Source organism: Mobula hypostoma, chromosome X1 (genome assembly GCF_963921235.1).
Source record: "Mobula hypostoma chromosome X1, sMobHyp1.1, whole genome shotgun sequence".
Lineage (NCBI taxonomy): Eukaryota > Metazoa > Chordata > Chondrichthyes > Myliobatiformes > Myliobatidae > Mobula > Mobula hypostoma.
In genome coordinates, this window is record NC_086128.1 from 23,471,920 (window position 1) to 23,494,595 (window position 22,676).

The 22,676-nt window shown below is 47.1% G+C and overlaps 1 protein-coding gene across 2 annotated transcripts in view; it reads right to left on the minus strand.

Moving 5' to 3' along the window:
* Positions 1 to 969: 969 nt before the first annotated feature.
* slc26a10 (solute carrier family 26 member 10) overlaps positions 970 to 22,676 on the minus strand; it is an 86,313-nt gene continuing 64,606 nt past the window's right edge. Inside the window, exons 16-18 of one of the 2 annotated variants that reach the window (XM_063036910.1) lie at positions 18,677 to 18,731; positions 11,605 to 11,711; positions 970 to 4,612 (exon numbers count right to left, since the gene is read on the minus strand). In XM_063036910.1, the coding sequence (XP_062892980.1) occupies positions 4,574 to 4,612; positions 11,605 to 11,711; positions 18,677 to 18,731 (201 nt within the window). In that variant the 3' untranslated portion in view covers positions 970 to 4,573. The remainder of the gene's footprint in view (positions 4,613 to 11,604; positions 11,712 to 18,676; positions 18,732 to 22,676) is intronic. The other variant, XM_063036912.1, reaches the window with a different exon arrangement.

The window sequence follows — 22,676 nt, forward strand, 5'->3', positions numbered from 1 at the left end:
CCTTGGCATTTTGACCTTTGAGCCCTGGTTTACAGCTAGACAAGGAGGCAGAAATGTTCATGAACAGGTTATTGAGGAGAGATTGTGTCCAATGCTTGTGAGCTGATGGAGTCAATGCACAGACTGCCATATACCAGGGATGCAAGGTCTTTGTGCCAGGCCAGCAATCCATGCTCGATGCCCTTTGCCCTTCTGTTGAAGACTTCATTGGATCTTGTGCCTCAACACCTTGGTGCCACTGGTCTGGCATTGGACATTTATTTGCAAGTAAGAATGTGCCCACCTGTTCCCTGGCCAACTCTGCCAGGGTAGAGACGGCCGATGGCCCTAGATTGAACTGCAGCCCAGAGACAGGTGGAGTGGTTGCCAAGCTAGTAAGAGGTCAGGCTGGAATTGGAGATCAGGGACTCCATTGGCAGACTTGAGGGTACCAGGTATCTGTTGTTTTGAAAAATCTGGGGAATTATGGGAAGGTGGCCTGAGTGTTAGGGCCAATCTGGGATTGGGAGAGATCAGTGGATTGGGGGAGATCCCAAAGAATATGGGGCCAGTGCCTTGGGACCTGCCTGTGGAACCCCAGTTGCAAAACACAGATGTCCCAGGACTGACCAAACACATTTGCCCCACGGACAACATTGACTAATTCTCTGAGCACTGCTGGGAAGGAGACCATTTGGTGTGCATGTAATGTGTGCATGCAATTGTATCTGATTTTGGCTCTATTTTTTGGGCCTTGTTTATTTGAACTTTTGCGGCCATGTTTCCAGACTCTTGCACTGACCCTCGTCCAGACCTCACACCCATAAGTGGCAGCGGGTCTCTTGTCAGCAGAAGGTAGCCTGCATACTTTAGATGGTAATGGTGCCAATTAAAGAAAGGCAGTGCAATTAGTACCTGCCATCCAATTGGTGGCTACCATTTGTAAATTCAGTTAAACAGAGATATCCACCAAACCCTTTGTCACATGATTGTTTATTAACAGACATAAATTTCTAATCAAATCACATTGGTAAATCAGACACAATTAATGACTGGTAGAACTGAAGATACTTTAAATTCATTGTCATAGCTAAGCATTGACGGATAAATATGACCTTTCAGTTTACAATTCCACCCTTCCCCTTTGTGCTCTAGGTTGCCTTAACATTGCATAAAGCTCCAAGCTTGTTGGTGCCCTCCCAGTTCTCCTGAGGCCACTTCCTATAGCGGACTCACAACTTCATGGTCAGTCTGGTATATCAGCCTAGTGACCTGTCTCTGCACACTGAGGAAAGGTGCCTTATCAAGATACCTGGTCATTAGCTTGACCATCTGATCAAGGTGAAAAGGTTGACTGAGAGAAAAATGTTTTCCTCTGATGAGGGAGTACTGAATAAGGAGGTATAAACTTACACTGAGTTCTCATCAGGAAACATTTCTTAATGTAATCCATTAGTGGAGAGATTTGGGAACCAGAGATCAAAGTTCACCTGATTCTCTCAAAACTTGATATACTCTCCACTTATCAGGACTTAAATTACTCAAAATTATTTGTGGGAGGAAAAATTATCTAATCTGTATTTAGCTGAAACAACTTCCACCTTCTCTCTTGGCAGGATCAACCACTCACTTCACTGTGTTGGAACTGGGGTCAGCTGGAAATTTCAGAACTGAACTGTTGAGTGAGATGATTAAGGAATTTGAAGCTAAGCCAGTTAAGGTGGAGCTTAGGTATGGAGGAAATTCTTCTCAGGTCAATGGGAATCTTTGGAATTTATCCAAGAGAGCTGTAGAGGTGGAGCCATTGACTATATTCAAGGACAAGAATGACAGAACTTAAACGCAGGAGATTCTGCAAATACTGGAAATCCGAAACAACACACACAAAATGCTGGAGGAACGCAGCAGGTCAGGCAACAGAAATGAATAAACAGTTGATGTTTCAGGCCGAGACTCTCTTTCAGGGCTGGAAGGGAAGGTCAAAGATGCTGGAATAAAAAGGTGGGGAGGTGGGGAGGGGGGAAGGAGGATAGCTAGAAGTTGATAGGTGAAGCCAGGTGGGTAGGAAAGGTAAAGGGCTGGAGAGGAAGGGATCTGATAGGAGAGAAGAATGGACCATAGGAGAAAAGGAAGGAGGATGGGACCCAGGAGGAGCTGATAGGCAGGTGAGAGGTCAGAGTGGGGAATAGAAGAAGAGGGGACGGGGAGGGGGAGGGAAACTTTTTTTTTACCAGAATAAGAAATCAATATTCATTCATCAGGCTGGAGGTTACCCAGATGGAATATAAGGTGGTGCTCCAGTTCCTGAGGGTGGTCTCATCGTGGCACAAGAGGAGGTCATGAACCGACATGTCAGAAAGGGAATGGGAATCAGAATAAAAATGCTTGGCCATCGGGAAGTTCTGCTTTTGGCAGATGGAGCAGAGGTGCTTGACAAAGCAGCTACCCCAATTTACAGTAGGTCTCACCTATGTAGAGGAGGCTACATCAGGACCACCGGGCACAAAAGACAACCCCAGCAGATTCACAGGTGAAGTGTTGTTCTGGAAGGATTGTTTGGGGGCCTTGAATGGAGGTGAGGAAAGTGGTGAATGGGCAGGTGTAGTACCTAGGCTGCTTTCAGGGAAAAGTACTGGGAGGGACGAATGGATGAAGGATTCATGGAGGGAGTGATCCCTGTGGAAGGCAGAGAGAGTGGAGGAGGAAAAGATAAGTTTGGTGGTAGGATCCCTTTGGAGATGGCAGAACTTGCAGAAAATCATGTGTTAGATGTAGAGACTCATGGGATGGTAGGTAAGGACAAAAGGAATTCTATCACTGTTAAGGCAGTGGGGAGATGAGGTGAGCGCGGATGTTCGGGAAATGGAGGAGGTGTGAATGAGGGTAGCATCAATGATGGAAGGAAATCCAGTTCTTTGGGTGTTGCCAAGAATGACAGATGGTTGGTTTATGGGAAACAAGCAGGAAGTAGAGCTGAGGCCAAGAGAGATATGTTTCTGACTGGAAGTCTGTAACTAGTAATATACTGCAGGGATCTGTGCTGGACCACTTATGGCTTGACATAATGACTTGGATAAGAGTGAAGGAGGTCTGATTAGCAAGTTTGCAGATGACACAAAAGTTGGTGGAGTCATAAATCACAAAGAAGTTTGTCTAAAGATACAGCAGGACATAGGTCAGCTAGAAAGTTGGACAGAGGAGTGGCAAATTGAATTTAATCCAGACAAGTGTGAGATAATGCTCTTTGGGAAGTCAGATTTTGGTAGGACACTCACAGTAACTGACAGGGACCTTAGGGTTGTGTCATAATACAGCTTTACAAAATAGTGGTTAGACCATACTGAGAGTGTTGTGTACAATTCTGGTCATCACACTTCAGGAAGGATATGGAAGCTATACAGAGAGTGTGGAGAGATTCACTGGAAGAGATATTGCCTGGAATGGAGGGTTGTATTTACAAGGAGAGATTGGATAGGCTGGGTTTATTCTCACTGGAACGTAGGAAGCTGAGTGGTGACCTTGTAGAGGTTTATAATATTATGACAGGCACAGATAGAATAGAGTTTTTTTTCAAGGGCAGTGGAGTCTGGAGGTGGGGAGAGGGCACAGGTTTAAGTCTCAAGGAACATGTTGGTGACTCCAGCCCTCATTTCTTAAGTTGATCTACAGATCTGTCATTAATTGAATGGGGCAATGTGCTCAAAGGTCTGAAGTGCCTCCAGGTCTTTCTCTACAGTATCAGGAGCAACACAGCTGACCCCACGTTGACTTCAAAACACACGCATATGTATGTGGACTTCCCAGCAGACCCCTTTGCGGAGGGAGCAGGGGGTAGAAATGCTGCATCATTTTCCCTCCAAGCTGCCCCCTCAGTAACCTGATATAGGTTGGCAGAGACTAGGCATCCTGGCCTGTCTGACCATGTTCCAAAATGCATGGAGCCAGATGAATTCTCAAATGTAACTAAAGAAAAAATTCAAGAAGCAACGAGCAATAACTGTCCATTCATTCACACCTACCATACAAAAGAAAGGACCAACACTAGTGATATAAATTGATGTCCATCTATTTCAGCTTAATCCCATGCAGGTAAGAACACTACTCTCCTCTACCCCAACTTCCTCACCTCCAACTCAAATCAATTCTATTGTTTGCCAAGCGCTCCATGAAACCGGTAGCCCTTTAATGAACCAGTCTATGTCTCATTAACTAATCTCAGGCATTCCCAGTGGCAATAGAATTCCATCTGGATTAAATCTTGATAAATATTGGCAGGAGGGGTTGAAGTTGGCTACCTGCTTTGTTAAATGTGACCTTTAGCTTGAACTTAACAATCATTTGCTTTGGGTAACCATTTTGACACAGTCCCTAAAAAACTACGTTACACAGCTTAATCTGTAACTGCATTCCATTAGCAAAATACTGCACATTTTACATCATAACATAAGTCTCACTCTGAGTCCCAGCTTGAACAGAATCTATTTGCTTTTTTTCAAGCATCCTTGAAAGCTAATCCTGGTCATACAGGACGTTGTGAATGTCCTTTAAGTGCTTGGTTTAATCGGTAAATGAACTGAAAGTCCACGGGAAGATTTCATACCCAAATTGTTGTGCTTTTCTGTGATGAAGCTTCCTAAAAAGAGAAAAACAATCACATACAGTATATACCTTAATGTCTTGCGGTATTACTCAAGCATAACAAGAGCAGTTACAATTTCTGGTAAAGTTTAGTTTACAGAGGATCTGAGAAAGGAAAAGAACTGGATAATTTCATTTGCTAGTTATAGCACGTGATCAAGTGGTTAAGGCATTCGACTAGTGACCTGAAGGTCGTGAGTTCGAGCCCCAGCTGAGGCAGTGTGTTGTGTCCTTGAGCAAGGCACGTAACCACACAGTGCTCTGCCACGACACTGGTGCTGAGCTGTATCGGCCCTTGCCCTTCCCTTGGACAACATCGCTGTCATGGAGAGGGGAGACTTGCAGCATGGGCAACTGCCAGTCTTCCATACAACCTTGCCCAGGCCTGCACCCTGGAGAGTGAAGACTTTCCAGGCTCAGATCCATGGTCTAGCAAGATTAACGGATGCCTTTACTAGTTATAGCAGGAGGAATGGTCCATTGTTGCAATTTACTGTTTCCCTCTCCACCTCCACTTAACTCTTCCTCTGCTTTCTCGGTGTACCTCTCTGCGTCTCTGTTACACTACAAGTTGGCTCCAGAGTCCAGCAGGAGAGAGAAGACCCAGGCACAATGACCGACCAAGCATTGCAAGAATAGGGAGGCAGCTGTAAAGGTGAATTAAATGTTGGGTGCACTTGTGTACCGGTGGAGACCGATTCCACAAAGTAATGTAGCCTCTGCTTGGTGGAGGTGAAGGTAACAGGTAATGCTGGGAACAGGGAAACATTTAAGTTGTAGAAGAAGTTTATGGGGGAAAGCAAGGAAGGGTCTCAAGTTTCCAGCTTCCTTATAGAAAGGGACCACAGAAATGTAGGAAAGCATTGAATAGAACGAGCAATTTGGCCCTTCTTGTCTGCTCCATCCAAAATCTCTGTGTAATGCGGTAACCCACAATTGGGGTAGTTGATTCATCACAATTTCAAGCTCCATGGATGAGGACTGCAGTGGGAAAGCTTACACAAAAATGCAACCTTCAGCCAGTGGATGACACAATGCAACGCAAGGAGTGGAGGTCAATTGGAGCTTTGCGCGGGTATTAATCACCACCCCCAACCCTTCCCAATATTGAATGCAGATTTGCGCCTCAAGGAAACTTGCAGGATGAGAAGCACTTGGCTTGCATATCTTTTTATTGCACACTTGCTGCAAAGTTGTACAGCAAAATGGTCAGATAACTCAAAATTAAAAAGGAAATTATGGAAACACTCACTATGTCGGGCAGTGTCTATGGAGGGAAAGAGAGTCAATGTTGCCGCTTCATCAGAACTCTTCTGTGAACTCTTTTTCTCTCCCAGCAGATGCTGCCTGACCTGCTGAATGTTTCCAACATTTTCTTCTGTGTTTTTGAGTCACTCAGTAGCTGCTTGGGAATCATCATCGTTACAGGTAGCTCATGGTTGACTCTTCACTTTCAGTAACCTCACCCGTACCTGGCTCTTAATTCTCAGCAACCGCATCCACAAGTCTCCTTGTTCTCAGCAACTGCACCTGCATCTGAAGTGAATTATATTTGATGAGGGCATTCCTTCCATTAACCACGGAAGTAGCACGTCCGACTTGAATGGCTTTGGAGCCACACAGCGCAGGGCAACTGGTCCCTGCAGACCAACGTCCCCATCTCAGTTAGTCCCATTTACATGTGTTTGGCTCATACTCCTCTAAGCATTTCCAATCCATGTAGTGTACCTGTCTAAGTACCTGCCTCTACCGCTTTCACTGGCAGCTTATTTCTTATGCGTACCATCCTCTGTGTGAAAAATTTGCCCCTCAGCTTCCTATTAAATCTTTACTTTTCACCTTAAACCTACACCCTCTAGTTCTTGATTCCCCAACCCCGGGAAAAAGACTGTGTGCATTCACCCTAACCAGACCCCCAAATGATTTTATACACCTCTATAAGGTCACCCTTGTTCTCCTATGTTCCAATGAAGTCCCAACCTGCTCAACCTTTCTCTGTAACTCGGTCCCTCGAGTCCCTGCAACATCCTCGTAAATCCCCTCTGCAATCTTTCCAGCTTAGTGGCATCTTTCCTGTAGCAGGGTGACCAAAACTGAACACAATACACCAAGTACAGCTTCGTGAATGTCTTGTACAACTGTAGCATGACATCCCAACTTCTATACTTAGTGCCCTGACTGATGGATGTCAGCATGCCAAACATCTTTTTCATCACTCTGTCTACCTGTGGCTCCACTTTCTGGGAACTTTCACTTTCACTTCACCCAAGTGAAAACGGCCAGAGGCTCCGTTCGCATTTTGTCACAGATCAGCTTTCATGTCTTGGAATTATTCCTTTAAAGAATCTCCCTTAAACTTCCACTGCCATTTGTTTAATTTGCATGGTGGGGTGAGCCCACAACAAGAGGGCATAATCTTAAAGCTCTATCCAGCCTGATGTCTGGAATAGCTTCCTTGCACAAACCTCCCGCTAAAATGCTTCTGACATGACAGGTCAATAGAAACTTTCTAAACTCTTTTCTGGCTGGGGAATTATTCATGTCAGGACAGATGGGGGTAGATGGTGGTTAATTCAAGGTGATGAATAATATCCTCATGTCCCTATCATCTGTCATACTGGGTACCAATTTACTCAAAATTTAAATTTCCTGTTATTCTTTCAAGGTTCCATTTAAATGAGCTGAACTCTGCCTACAAGATATTGGAGAGGACAACACTTTGGGAAGTAGACAGAGAATCTGCTTTCTCTGAGGGCTGGATTACTGAACAGTATTTTTTTTATCCACCCTCAAGGATGAATTACATGGTCTAGTGGGATGTGGCCAGAATAGAGGCTGCAATTGGAGTATTGTGTATGCAGCAGTCTTGGCTGCTGTGTTATAGGAAAATTGTGATTTAACTGGAAAGAATGCAGAGATTTACAAGGATGTTGGCAGGGCTAAAGGGAGAAGTTGGCCAGGTTAGGATTTTATTCTTTAGAATGTAGGAGAATGAGGGTGACCTTATAGAGGTGCCATGGTCATAAGGTCTTTTCCCCAGAGACAGAGTCAAAAACTAGAGGGCACAGGGCTATGGTAAGAGGGGAAAGCTTTATAAAGGATCTGAGGGACAACTTCTTCACACACAGGGTGGTGATTATATTGAATGAACTGCCAGAGTAAGTGGTTGATGCAGGTATAATAATAACATTAAAAAGACACTTGAACAGGCCCATGCATAAGAAAGATTTTGAGGGGCAAATGCAGGCAATTCAGACTGGCTTGATGGGCACCATGGTTAGCATGGATGAATTGGGCTGAAGGGCCTGTTTCTGTGCTGTATCTGTGTTGTCATCTATATCCTTGTACCAATCGATCTAGGCTTTGTGTCTACAGTATGACTCTATGACTCAGTGATCTTAATGTCCAGACATCAGGAATAGCTAGCTTTAACATAACACTCTCAGATAAAAGCTAACGGGATTATAAATGTTGCCTAATGGTCAATGGAAACCAAAAGCAGGTTTAATATGAGTGGGCAGGCTGATCAAGTCTCACTGAGGGTGGTGGGGATATTGGAGGAGGTTTAGTCAAAGTTACTCCCCTAGGATTTCCAGAGAATTCATGACTAGATTTCAAGTGTCATCCAGGTAAACCTTAGAGCCAGCTGGCTGGGCACGTTCTGTATATTTTGTAGCACTGACCACTGATTAGACAGATATGGATTATTTGATCTGCAGAAGTAAAGTCTAGACGAGTCAATGCTACCTGAGGTTTTAGTCATCACGCTCTGTGGAGTGAGCTACTTATGCCCTTATGTGACCCTTCAAGTGAATCTCTCTTTATTGGGATACATTGTACCAGGTCCTTAAGGCTTTAGAAAAATACGGCCCAAATGGGGACAATTGGGGTTAATGTACAATGATTGGCATGGATATAGTGGGCCGAAGGGCCTAATTCTGTGCTGTATGCCTTTATGACTCTAAAATCTGCAGATACAGAGTCATTATAACACAGAAAGAAGCTACTTGGCCTATTACGTCTATGCCAGATATCTAAGCAAATCCACTCAGTGCCATTCTCCAGCCCTACCCCGAAATCACAGCAGGTGTATTTCTCTGAGTGTCAATGAGATTTCCTTTGAAAATTATTGATAATCTTTCTTTGCACTCTAGGAGGCACAAGTAACCACCACTCACTGTGTAAAGACAGTTCTTCCTCACACCCCTCTCCGCCAGTCCCTGTCTCTTGTCCAAAACCTAAGTCCTTGCTAATGAGAACACCTTTTCCTTGTAAATCCTATCTAAACCTGTTATGATCCGGCACAAATATCCCCTCAACCATCCTCACTCCAAGGAGAGCAATCCAAGCTTCTCCAAGGTCTTTTAGCTCTTGGAGCTAAAATCCACATCCCTGGAATTTCTCCTGCACCCTCTCCAGGACCTTCACATCCACACTACAGTGTGGTGACAATGAATACAAAAGCGAAGCAGGAATAGGCCCTGTGGCATTCAATAAGATTATGGTTGAGGTTCCATCTTGACAGCTAACCTTTTGGCCAATACTCTGATCCTATTTGGATAAAATGGAAATCAATCAATCTCCGCCTTGAATGAACTCAACCCCCAAGAACCCACAATTCCCTGGGACACAGAACTCAAACAATGCATAAGCCTTTTGAGTATAAACATTCGTCCTCACCTCACAGTCAAATGGATGATAGCTTATTCTGAAAACCTTTTCCCCTAATTCCAGATTCTCCTGGAAACACCCTCCCAGCATCTACCTTACAGTATCAAGCTCCTTGTGGAGCTGCCAACACTTCCCTCTGTAAGGGACCTGAGATTCCAGCACCTGCCTAGAAGTCAAATGCTTTCTGATCTGTGTTCACTGCAACTTTGATGACCACACTCTGTGATTGGAGTCATTGTAGACTACAGCAACATGTTCCCATAATTAACACTGAAGAAGTCGGTCTGTAGAACATGCGCTAGGAACGGCAATTGTTCATTTCAAGGGAGAGGAATGGCTGCAGGAGAACTGGTAAGTATGAGGGAACTTAATGTCTTTCCAATTAATTAACTTTAATTGTTTTGAAATACTTAAGTGTTTTAATTTTGACAGGTAATTGTTGAAATGCAGAAAGCTAACATGTAGGCCCAGCAGGAAATTAGCTTTGAATCAACTCTGGATTTACACGTGTTCTACACCATTGTTTTGACAGCCAGCTAAGCGATTGTCATCTGTCAGTATTCCTACAAGTACATTCTGCCAATAGCCTTGTGCTCAATATAGGCCTCATCAGAAAGGTTCAGGATGGCCTCCACAAGGTAGCTCTAATGAAGGAATCTGTATTGGTTAAGTGGGTAGATAAACAGTGGAGCTGCTGCTGAGAATTTCTTGAGTTATATGTTTAAATAAGAACACCTCTTAGTCTTCCAAACTCTAGGAAACTCAATTTCTCCTGCTTGGACAATCAATTCATCACAAGAGTCAGTCAGGTGAACCTGTACTGTGTACATCTAAGCACACAGTACTCCAGGTGTGGTCTCAGTAAGGCCCCATATAATTACAGAAAGGCTCCTTTCTTCTTATACTGCCTTGTAACAACATCTAAGATATTATTTGCTTCCCTAATTTCCTGCTGGACCTACATGTTAATCTTCTGTAATTTCTGTACAAAGGACACCCAAGTTCCTCTGAGCCCTAAAGTTTATCAGTCCCTCACTATTGGAAAAATGTCCTCCTTTATTTATCTAAGTGGTTAGTTTCTCATTTAATCACATTCTATTCCACTAGATACCCTCTTGTACAATACTTTCACCCATGTCAGAATTACTTTATCATCTGGTTCTGTTTTGTTGTGTGAGGGAATGGATTTGGGAGTTGAGGTTCTTATTGCATTCTGTTAGTTTTTGTGTGAGGGGGGAGTTTGGGGGTCAATGTACTTGTTCTGTTTTGTGCAGGGAGAGAGGGGGTTGGGAGTTGATGATCAGGGTGCCGTTCTTTTTGTGTGTGTGTGGGGGGAGGTTGTGTTTGATTCTCTCTGAACAACTTCCATGTCCTTTCTTTGTTTCATGGCTATCTGGAGAAGAAGAATCTCAGAGTTGTATAGGGATACCTACTTTGATGATAAATGAACCTTTGAACCGTAGTGTTGTGAATGAATTTAGATAAATTACACTGACCATTCTTCTAAATCAAGAATTATAGCCCTCTAAGGTTCAATCACAGATCCTTGCTGCTACCAGATTCAGAATGCCAGCCTTATTTGTTTGCTGTCTCACCCATTGCCTTGTACCACAAAACAATCTCTACTGTCCCTGCCAGTAAGAGGCGCCGCAGTGCCACAGCAGGTAGAGCCATTGCCTAACAGCTCCAAAGATCCGGAATCAATCCCGATCTCAGGGGCTGCCTGTGTGGAGTTTGCATGTTCTCCCTATGACTCTGTGGGCTTCTCCTGGGTGCTCTGGTTTTATCCCAAAGGCATGCAGGTGAATGGGTTAATTGGCTGCTGTAAATAATCCCTAGTGTGTGGGCGAGGGGTAGAATCAGCAGTGGGGGAGGAGGAGTTGATGGGAATCGGGGAGATGGGATTAGTGTGAATGGGTGGTCGATGGTCAGCTGAAGGGTATGCTTTATGCTACTGTATATGATTCTCATGGGCCCAAATTTACTTTTCCTGATCTTGTTTTACAATTATAATAAAGCTGCTGTCAGTTTCATGTGTCTTGATAGTTCGTTATCATCTCCTGCTTTCACCTTTGTTATGAGTGCCATGGTCATCCCTCACTGAATACTAAATTCCTCAGGCCAACTACATCTTTTTTTCTGGTCAGAAAGAAGTTAAAGTTCAGTGACTGAGTTGCAGCTCTGACCTTAGGCGGACTAAAATCCAAATTGAATTCTGGACTCAACCAGCTGTGGGAATGTCTGTGGAATGTTTTCAGATGGTTTAATCTCTGGAGACTAAAGCAGGAGAAAATCACTTTTGAAAAAGATTGTTACCTTGACTTGCTCCAAGTGGACAACAGCATCGTGCACAGTTACAAAGATCTGCTCTGGACGAAGGTGTTCAAGTAGGCCACTACACGTTAATACTCTCAAAACACCTTCTACGAAACAGAGAACAAACACAACTGTGTGACTATGCCTCACTGTTGCTGGCACCTTGAGAATTGCAAAGTCACTACATTCAGGCTCAAGTCTCTCTGAGGTAAATGAAAGCAAAGTACGATGGATCGGCTGATAAGCGGCACGTAACGTTAACTTCACAAAAGTTCTAGGCAATGACCATCTCTAATAAGAGAGTCTAATCACCTACTCTTGGCGTTCAGTGGCATTGCCATTGCCAATCCCCCGGTGTCCTGGGATTCACCACTGACCAGAAACTCAACTGGATCAGCTATATAACTGTAAATCGTTTGATGAGTGGCACTCCAAAACCTTGTCACCATCCTCTCCTGATGGGTCTCAGCCCAAAACAGCAACTGTTTATTCCTCTCCATAGATGCTGCCCGACCTGTTGAGTTTTTTTAGAACATGACAGCACAGTACAGGCACTTTGGACCATTATGTTGTGCTGAACTTTTAACCTACTCTAAGTTTAAGCTTACCCTTCCTCCCTATATTGCTCTTCATTTTTCTATCATTTGATAGTTCCTCCAGCACTTTAGGTGCGTTGCTCTGCAGTTCCAACATCTGCAGAAACTCTTGCGTTTATGACCGCAAAACCTTGTCACAATCTATAAAAGGTACAAGTCAGGAGTGAGGTGGAACACTTCCTATTTGCCTGGGTGAGTGTGGGTCCAACAAGTGTGAAGATGCTTGACACCACCTAGGGCAAATCAGCCTGTTTGATTGGCACCCCATTCACTGCCCTAAACAGCGCACAGTCTGTGCCGTCTACAAAATGCACTGCAGAAGTACAGTATGGCTCACAGAACACAAACTACATGGAGAGAGGACGTTTCCTCAGCATGTCAGAATGCCAGTGGCTCAAGAGGGTCGGGCACTAGGGACACTAGCCGAGATGATGACAGAACAAAAATAGCTGGTGTTTCTGGGAGCAATTTGGAAAGCGCAGGATGGGTACATTCCAAAGAAGAAATATTCTAATAGGAGAATGAAACAACTGTGGCTAACAAGGAAAGATAAAGACAGCATAAAAGCAAAAGAGAGGGCATATAATATAGCAGAAATTACTAGGAAGTTAGAGTTTTGGGAAGCATTTAAAAACCAACAGAAGGCAACTAAGTAAGGAACAAGAAGTGATGAAATATGAAAGTAATCTAGCCATTGAGGTAAAAGAGGATACCAATTGTTTTTCAGATGCATAAAGAGTAAAGGAGAGGTTAGAGTGGATATTGGACCACTGAAAAATAATGCTGGAGAGATAGTAATGGGGGATAAAGAAATGGCAGATGAACTTAATAAGTATTTTGCATCGGTCTTCACTGTGGAAGACACGAGCAGTGTTACAAAAGTTCGAGAGTGTCAGGGCGCAGAAGTAAGTGCAATTGCTATTACTAGGAGAAGGTGCTTGGGAAGTTGAAAGGTCTGATGGTAGACAAGTCACCTGGACCACATGGACTACACCCCAGGGTTCTGAAAGAGGTAGCTGAAGGAATTGTGGAGGCATTTGTAGGTCTGGAAAATTGCAAATGACACTCCATGCTTTAAGAAGGGAGGGAGGCCAAAGAGAGGAAATTATAGAACAGTAAGCCTGACTTCAGTAGTTGTTAAGATGTTAGAATCTATTATTAAGGATGAGGTTTCGGGGTACTTGGAGGCACATGATAAAATAGGCCCAAGTCAGTATGGTTTCCTTAAGGGGAAATCTTGCTTAACAAAGCTATTGGAATTCTTTGAGGAAATAGAGGACAGTACTTGGATTTTCAAGAGGCCTTTGACAAAGTGCTGCACATGAGGCTGTTTAACAAGATAAGAGCCCATGGTTTGAAAGATACTAGCATGGACAGACCATTGGCTAATTTGCAGGAGGTAAAGAGTGGGAATAAAGGGAGCTTTTTCTGATTGGCTGCTGGTGACTAGTGGTGTTCCACAGGGGTCTGTGTTGGGACCACTGCTTTTTACGTTATATGTCAATGATTTGGATGACAGAATTGACGGCTCTTTTTTGCCACGTTTGTGGACAATACAAAGATAGGTGGAGGAAGCAGGGATTCTGTGGAAAGAGTGAGACAGACTGAAGAGAATGGCCAAAGAAGTGGCAGATAGAATATAGTGTGGGGAAATGTATGGTCATGCATTTGCTAGAAGAAATAGAAGGGCAGACTATTTGCTAAATAGAGAGAAAATTCAAAAAATTGAGGTTTAAAGGGACTTGGGAGACCTCGTGCAGGATTCCCTAAAGGTAAATTTGCAGGTTGAGTCAGTGGTGAGGAGGGCAAATGCAATGTTCACATTCATTTCAAGAGGACTAGATTATAAAAGCAAGGATGTAATATTGAGGCTTTATGAGGCCTCACCTGGAGTATTGTGAGCAGTTCTGGGCCCTTTATCTGAGAAAGGATGTGCTGACATTGGAGAGGGTTCAAAGGAAGTTAACGAGAATGATTCTTGGAATGAAACTGTTAAAATACATGAGGAGCGTTTGACGGCTCTGGGCCTGTACTTGCTGGAGTTTAAGGCAATGATGGGGGAATCTCATTGAAGTCTATTAAATATTGACAGTTCTAGATAGAGCGGATGTGGAGAGGATGTTTTCTATAGTGGGTGAGTCTAAGACCAGAGGACACAGCCTCAGAATAGAGGGTCATCTCATTAGAACAGAGATGAGGATTAATTTTTTGCCAGCGTGTGGTGAATCTGTGGAATTTATTGCTACAGACAGCTGTGGAGGCCGAGTCACTGGGTATATTAAGAGCGGAGGTTGATAGTTCCTTGATTAGCCGGGGTGTCAAAGGTTACAGGGAGAAGGCAGGAGAATGGGATTGAGAGAGATAATAAATCAGCCATGATGGAATGGCAGAGCAGATTCAATGGGCAGAATGGCATCATTCTGCTCCCATATCTTTTGATCTAGTGGTCTGACATAGAAAACAGGTAGCAGGAATAGTCCACCTGGTAGTCTGCGCCGTCATTCAGCAACATCAGAGCAGAACAACACCTTCCTGTCTGGAGCAACGCATAATCTGTGGGAGGGGATCTAGGTGAGGAGGGAGCATAACAGATGGAGGATGGAAGAGTGGAGATAGTGACAGAGGCTGGGAGGTGAGAGATGGAGGTGGCAAAGGGCTGCAAATGGTGGCTCTGATTGGAGAAGAAGGTGCAGCACAGAACCAAGTAATAAGGTGGGGAGGGCAGATGGGACCAGTGGGGGGAGGGGACCCCATGGGAGGGGAGTGTGGGTGACAGACAGATGGAGTGGGTGGGGGAGGGGACCCAGTGGGAGGGGTGTGTGGGTGATGGACAGATGGAGTGGGTGGAGGGAGGGGACCCAGTCGGAGGGGTGTATGGGTGATGGACAGATGGAGTGGGTGGGGGAGGGGACCCAGTGGGTGGGGTGTGTGGGTGACGGACAGATGGAGTGAGTGGGGGAGGGGACCCAGTGGGAGGGGTGTGTGCGTGACGGACAGATGGAGTGGGTGGGGGAGGGGACCCAGTGGGAGGGGTGTGTGGGTGATGGACAGATGGAGTGGGTGGGGGAGGGGACCCAGTGGGAGGGGTGTGTGGGTGATGGACAGATGGAGTGAGTGGGGAGAGTGAACGCCGTGGGAGGGGTGTGTGGGTGATGGACAGATGGAGTGGGTGGGGGAGGGGACCCAGTGGGAGGGGTGTGTGGGTGACGGACAGATGGAGTGGGTGGGGGAGGAGACCCAGTGGGAGGGGTGTGTGGGTGACGGACAGATGGAGCGGATGGGGGAGGGGACCCAGTGGGAGGGGTGTGTGGATGATGGACAGGTGGAGTGGGTGGGGGAGAGGACCCAGGGGAGGGGTGTATGGGTGACGGACAGATGGAGTGGGTGGGGGAGGGGACCCAGTGGGAGGGTGTATGGGTGACGGACAGATGGCCTGGGTGGGGGAGGGGACCCCGTGGGAGGGGTGTGTGGGTGACGGACAGATGGAGTGGGTGGGGGAGGGGACCCAGTGGGAGGGGTGTGTGGGTGACGGACAGATGGAGTGGGTGGGGGAGGGGACCCAGTGGGAGGAGTGTGTGGGTGATGGACAGATGGAGTGTGTGGGGGAGGGGACCCAGTGGGAGGAGTGTGTGGGTGACGGACAGATGGAGTGGGTGGGGGAGGGGACCCAGTGGGAGGGGTGTGTGGGTGACGGACAGATGGAGTGGGTGGGGGAGGGGACCCAGTGGGAGGAGTGTGTGGGTGATGGACAGATGGAGTGTGTGGGGGAGGGGACCCAGTGGGAGGAGTGTGTGGGTGACGGACAGATGGAGTGGGTGGGGGAGGGGACCCAGTGGGAGGAGTGTGTGGGTGACGGACAGATGGAGTGGGTGGGGGAGGGGACCCAGTGGGAGGGGTGTGTGGGTGACAGACAGATGGAGTGGGTGTGGGAGGGGACCCAGTGGGAGGGGACCCAGTGGGAGTGGTGTGTGGGTGACGGACAGATGGAGTGGGTGGGGGAGGGGACCCAGTGGGAGGGGTGTGTGGGTGACAGACAGATGGAGTGGGTGGGGGAGGGGACCCAGTGGGAGGGGTGTGTGGGTGACGGACAGATGGAGTGGGTGGGGGAGGGGACCCAGTGGGAGGAGTGTGTGGCTGATGGACAGATGGAGTGTGTGGGGGAGGGGACCCAGTGGGAGGAGTGTGTGGGTGACGGACAGTTGGAGTGGGTGGGGGAGAGAACCCAGGGGAGGGTGTGTGGGTGACGGACAGATGGAGTGGGTGGGGGAGGGGACCCAGTGGGAGGGTGTATAGGTGACGGACAGATGGCGTGGGTGGGGGAGGCGACCCCGTGGGAGGGGTGTGTGGGTGACGGACAGATGGAGTGGGTGGGGGAGGGGACCCAGTGGGAGGGGTGTGTGGGTGACGGACAGATGGAGTGGGTGGGGGAGGGGACCCAGTGGGAGGAGTGTGTGGGTGATGGACAGATGGAGTGTGTGGGGGAGGGGACCCAGTGGGAGGAGTGTGTGGGTGACAGACAGATGGAGTGGGTGGGGGAGGGGTCCCAGTGGGAGGGGTGTGTGGGTGACGGACAGATGGAGTGGGTGGGGGAGGGGACCCAGTGGGAGGAGTGTGTGGGTGACAGACAGATGGAGTGGGTGTGGGAGGGGACCCAGTGGGAGGGGTGTGTGGGTGACGGACAGATGGAGTGGGTGGGGGAGGGAACCCAGTGGGAGGAGTGTGTGGTTGACGGACAGCTGGGGTGGGTGGGGGAGGGAACCCAGTGGGAGGAGTGTGTGGTTGACGGACAGGTGGGGTGGGTGGAGGAGGGGACCCAGTGTGAGGAGTGTGTGGGTGACGGACAGGTGGGGTGGGGGAGGGAACCCAGTGGGAGGGGTGTGTGTGTGTGAGGGACAGATGGAGTGGGTGGGGGAAGGGACCCAGTGGGAGGAGTGTGTGGGTGACGGACAGCTGGGGTGGGTGGGGGAGGGGACCCAGTGGGAGGGGTGTGTGGGTGATGGACAGATGGAGTGGGTGGGGGAGGGGACCCAGTGGGAGGGGTGTGTGGGTGACGGACAGCTGGGGTGGGTGGGGGAGGGGACCCAGTGGGAGGGGTGTGTGGGTGATGGACAGATGGAGTGGGTGGGGGAGGGGACCCAGTGGGAGGGGTGTGTGGGTGACGGACAGCTGGGGTGGGTGGGGGAGGGGACCCAGTGGGAGGGGTGTGTGGGTGATGGACAGATGGAGTGGGTGTGGGAGGGGACCCAGTGGGAGGGGTGTGTGGGTGACGGACAGATGGAGTGGGTGGGGGAGGGGACCCAGTGGGAGGGTGCATGGAGGTGGGGAAAAGAACATGGAAATGGGGGCTGGGATGGATTACTTGAAGTTGGTGAGACCAAAAACAGACTTGGTGACCACTTCACTGAGCACCTTTGCTCCACCTGCCATGGCCATCTGGAGCTCCTGGTTTCCAGCTATTAGTTGTTCTCCCCATTCCCAAACTGACCTGTCTGACCTTGGCCTCTCCACTGCCAGGGTGAGGTTAAACACAAACTAGAGGAACAACACCTCATTTTCCCCCAGGTGTTCTACAGCCTGATGACAGAAACAATGAATTCTCCAACTTCAGGTAAACTGCTCCCCTTCTGTCCCTTTTCTGTCTCCCCCTGATCTACCCAGTTCCTCCTACACCCATTCCAGCCCCCATCACCCTGTTCCTTCCCTTCTCCCACTGTTCCCATCTGCCCAGCCCACATGGTTCCATGTTCTAGGTCAGATACCGTCATCTGCAGCCCTTTTTAACCCCACCTCTCACTTCCAGCCTCTGTTGTTATTCCCACTCTCCCCTCCTCCATCTCCCCATCCTCCTCCTCACCTGGATCCACCCATAACCTGCCACCTCTTCTGCTCACCTCTTTACTCTGGCATCCCCCCTCTACTCTTTCATTCCAGATGAAGGGTCTCAACCCAGAACATTGACTCCATTGGCTCCATTCCTCTCCTCAGATGCTGCCTGACCTGCTGAGATCTCCTCACAGATGATGTGCTGCTCCAGACTCCATTATCTACAGTCTCTTCTGTCTCACCTTTCAATCTTAGCTTTGAATGAATGAATGGGATGAGCAGCTCTCTGAAGTGGAGAGTTCCAAAGCTCCTTAACCCTCTGCGTAAATGAATCTTCTCACTAGATGACCCTCTCTGCTAACTTCATGCCTTTTACTTCTGGGCTGGAGTCAAGGGAAGTTATATCTCAACACCAGCCTTTCCACCTCTCTCTGGATGTGAGAGTTCTCAATGAGGTGAATTCATTTTCCGCAACTCACACTCTCTCTCTCAGTAGTCTCTCTCCCTGACTCGGAATGTTCCTCGCCTGTGTCCCCCATCCTGCCATTAACCCTTCAGTTGTTATTCGGAGAGCCCAACAAGTGGACACCAGAAGCTACTGCACTTCATTCAGTATCCCAAAGGAAGACACATGATGGAGCTGTGATACTTACTGTTACACTCTGCTAGGTAGACCCACAGGTCAGCTTTCTGACACTCAACGCACATCTGTAAAATAAGAGGTTTATAGATTCAGCAAGCTCCACCAGAGGCTTAAATATGCCCGCTATCTGTGATGGATATACACTTTCTGGGCCAGGGGGCCTTTTTGTTTTGCCAGGCTTAGCTTTCTAAACACAACAGTTGCCACTTATAAGGATCAAACAGTTGTATATTAAACTTCCAACTAATATTGGCAGAATGCAGCAGGCCAGACAGCATCTATGGAAAAAAGTACAGTTGACGTTTCAGTCCGAAACCCTTTGGCAGGACTGGAGAAAAAAAGCTGAGGAGTAAATTTAAAGAGAAACACAAGGTGATAGGTGAAACCTGGAGGGAGTGGGATGAAGCAAAGATCTGGGAAGTTGTTTGGTGAAAGAGACAGAAGGGTATGAAAGAAAGAAAAAGGGGGAGGAGCACCAGAGGGAGGTGATGGGCAGGCAAGGAGATAAGGTGGAATTAAAATGGGTGGCCACTGGGAGATCCCACTTTTTCTGGCGGACAGAGCGTAGGTGCTCGGCGAAATGGTCTCCCAAGCTACATTAGGTCTCACTGATACACCAGAGGCCACGCTGGGAGCACTGGACACAGTATATGACCCTAACAGACTCAGAAGTGAAGAGCCACCTCAGAACTGTTTAGAGCTCTGAATGGTAGTGAAGGACGAGGTGTAGGGGCAGGTGGAGCACTTGCTTCACTTGCAAAGATAAATGTTGGGAGGGAGATCAGTGGGGAGTGGTGAATGGACGAGGGAGTCGCATAGGGAGCAATCCCTGCGGAAAGCAGAAAGTGGGGGGGAGGGGTGGAGGGAAAGACGTGCTTGGTGGTGGGATCCTGTCGGAGATGACAGAAGTTTCAGGAATTATGGACGTGCAGTCTGGTGGGGTGGTAAGTGAGAACAAGAGGAACCCTATCCCTGGTAGGGTGACAGGAGGATGGGGTAAGAGCAGTTGTGCGTGAAGTGGAAGAGATGCAGTTGAGGACAGCATTGATGGTGCAGGAAGGGAAGCCCCTTTCTTTGAAAAGGAGGATATCTCCTTTGTTCTGGAAATGAAAAGCCTCAGCCTGAGAGCAGATGCGGCAGAGATGGAGGAATTGAGAGAAGGGATGGCGTTTTTACAAGTAACAGGGTGGGACAAGGTATAGCCCAGGTGGCTGTGAGAGTCTGTGGGTTTATAATAGACATCAATGGATAAACTGTCTCTGGAGATGGAGACAGTGAGATCAAGAAAGGGGAGGGAGGTGTGGGAAATGGACCAGGTGGATTTGAGGATGGAAGTTGGAGACAAAGTGGATGAAGTTGATGAGTTCAGCACGGGTGCAGGAAGCAGCACCAATGCAGTCGTCGACGTAGCATAGGAAAAGTGTGGGACAGTCACCAGTGTAGGCTTAGAACATAGACTGTTCCATGTAGCTAACAAACAAGCAGGCATAGCTGGGACCCATGCAAGTGCCCATGGCTACCCCTTTTGTTTGAAGCAAGTGGGAGTCTGTAGGAGTCATATACTTCCTTCAGTGCTCCCGGTATGGCCTCCTGTATATCGGTGAGATCTGACATAGATTGGGAGACCACTTCACCTGGCTTTTTCTGCCAGAAAAAGCGGGATCTCCCAGTGGCCACCCATTTTAATTCCACTTCCCATTCCCATTCTGATATGTCCATCCATGGCCTCCTCCACTGTTGTGATGAGGCCACACTTAGGTTGGAGGATCAACACCTTATATTCTGTCTGGGTAGCCTCCCAACCTGATGGCATGAACATCAATATCTCAAACTTCCAGTAATGCCCCCCACCCCCACTTCACCACTTCCCATCCCCTTTTCAATCTCTCACCTAATCTCTTTGCCAGCCCATTGGCTCTCTCTGGTGCTCCTCCCCTCTTTTCTTTCTTCCATGGCCTTCTGTCTCTTCTACTAGTTTACTTCCCAGATCTTTACTTCATTCTTCCCCCTCCAGGTTTCACCTATCACCTTGTGTTTCTCTCTCCCCTCCCCCCACCTTTTAAATCTATTCCTCAGCTTTTTTTCTCCCATCCTTTCAAAGGGTTTTGGCCCGAAATTTTGTGTGTTGCTCAGAATTCCAGAACTGCAGATTTTCTCTTGTTTCCAACTAATATTTATTGCTTAGCTTCTGGTCCTAAACAGGAACTAGTCTTCAGTTCTTAAAATATAAATGGCAAGCAGTAATCAGCTTGAACTTAAAAGCACAGCTTTGCAAGCAGATGCATTTTCTGTATAAAGCCGTATGTTGAGTCACAGCACCTGCCTTAATGCTGAAGTGGTGTAGACCATGAATTACCGTGGCATGGAAAAGTTTGGGCACCCCTGGTCAAAATTACTGTTACTGTGAATAGTTAAGTGAGTAGAAGATGAACTGATCTCCAAAAGTCATAAAGTTAAAGATGAAACATTCTTTTCAACGTTTTAAGCAGGATTAGTGTATTATTTTTGTTTTGTACAATTTTAGATTGGAAAAAAAAGGAAAGGAGCACTATGCAAAAGTTTGGGCACCCCAAGAGGTTTGAGCTCTCAGATAACTTTTACCAAGGTCTCAGACCTTAATTAGCTTGTTAGGGCTATGGCTTGTTCACAGTCATTGTGAGGAAAGGCCAGGTGATGCAAATTTCAAAGCTTTGTAAATACCCGGACTCCTCAAACCTTGTCCCAACAATCAGCAGCCATGGGCTCCTCTAAGCAGCTGCCTAGCACTCTGCACTCTGAAAATTAAAATAAATGATGCCCACAAAGCAGGAGAAGGCTATAAGGAGATAGCAAAGCATTTTCAGGTAGCCGTTTCCTCAGTTCATAATGTAATTAAGAAATGGCAGTTAACAGGAATGGTGGAGGTCAAGTTGAGGTCTGGAAGACCAAGAAAACTTTCTGAGAGAACTGCTCGTAGGATTGCTAGAAAGGCAAATCAAAACCCTTGTTTGGCTGCAAAAGACCTTCAGGAAGATTTAGCAGACTCTGGAGTGGTGGTGCACTGTTCTACTGTGCAGCGACACCTGCACAGATATGACCTTCATGGAAGAATCATCAGAAGAAAACCTTTCCTGCGTCCTCACCACAAAATTCAGCGTCAGAAGTTTGCAAAGGAACATCTAAACAAGCCTGATGCATTTTGGAAACAAGTCCTGTGGACTGAAGTTAAAATAGAACTTTTTGGCTGCAATGAGTGAAGGTATGTTTGGAGAAAAATGGGCACAGAATTTCATGAAAAGAACACCTCTCCAACTGTTAAGCATGGGGGTGGATCAATCATGCTTTGGGCTTGTGTTGCAGCCAGTGGCACGGGGAACATTTCACTGGTAGAGGGAAGAATGAATTCAATTAAATACCAGCAAATTCTGGAAGCATACATCACACTGTCTGTAAAAAAGCTGAAGATGGAAAGAGGATGGCTTCTACAACAGGATAATGATCCTAAACACCTTAAAATCCACAATGGACTACCTCAAGAGGCGCAAGCTGAAGGTTTTGCCATGGCCCTCACAGCCCATGGACCTAAACATCATCGAGAATCTGTGGCTAGACCTCAAAAGAGCAGTGCATGCAAGACGGCCCAAGAATCTCACAGAACTAGAAGCCTTTTGCAAGGCAGAATGGGTGAAAATCCCTCAAACAAGAATTGAAAGACGCTTAGCTGGCTACAGAAAGCGTTTACAAGCTGTGATACTTGCCAAAGGGGGTGTTACTAAGTACTGACCACGCAGGGTGCCCAAACTTTTGCTTTGGGCCCTTTTCCTTTTTTGTTATTTTGAAACTGTAAAAGATGGAAATAAAAAAAGTAATCTTGCGTAAAATATTAAAGAAATGTGTCATCTTTAACTTTATGCCTTTTGGAAATCAGTTCATCTTTTACTCGCTTAGCTATTCACAGTAACAGAAATTTTGACCAGGGGTGCCCAAACTTTTGCATACCACTCTACTTAGTTTGGCTTCCTTCAAAAGCT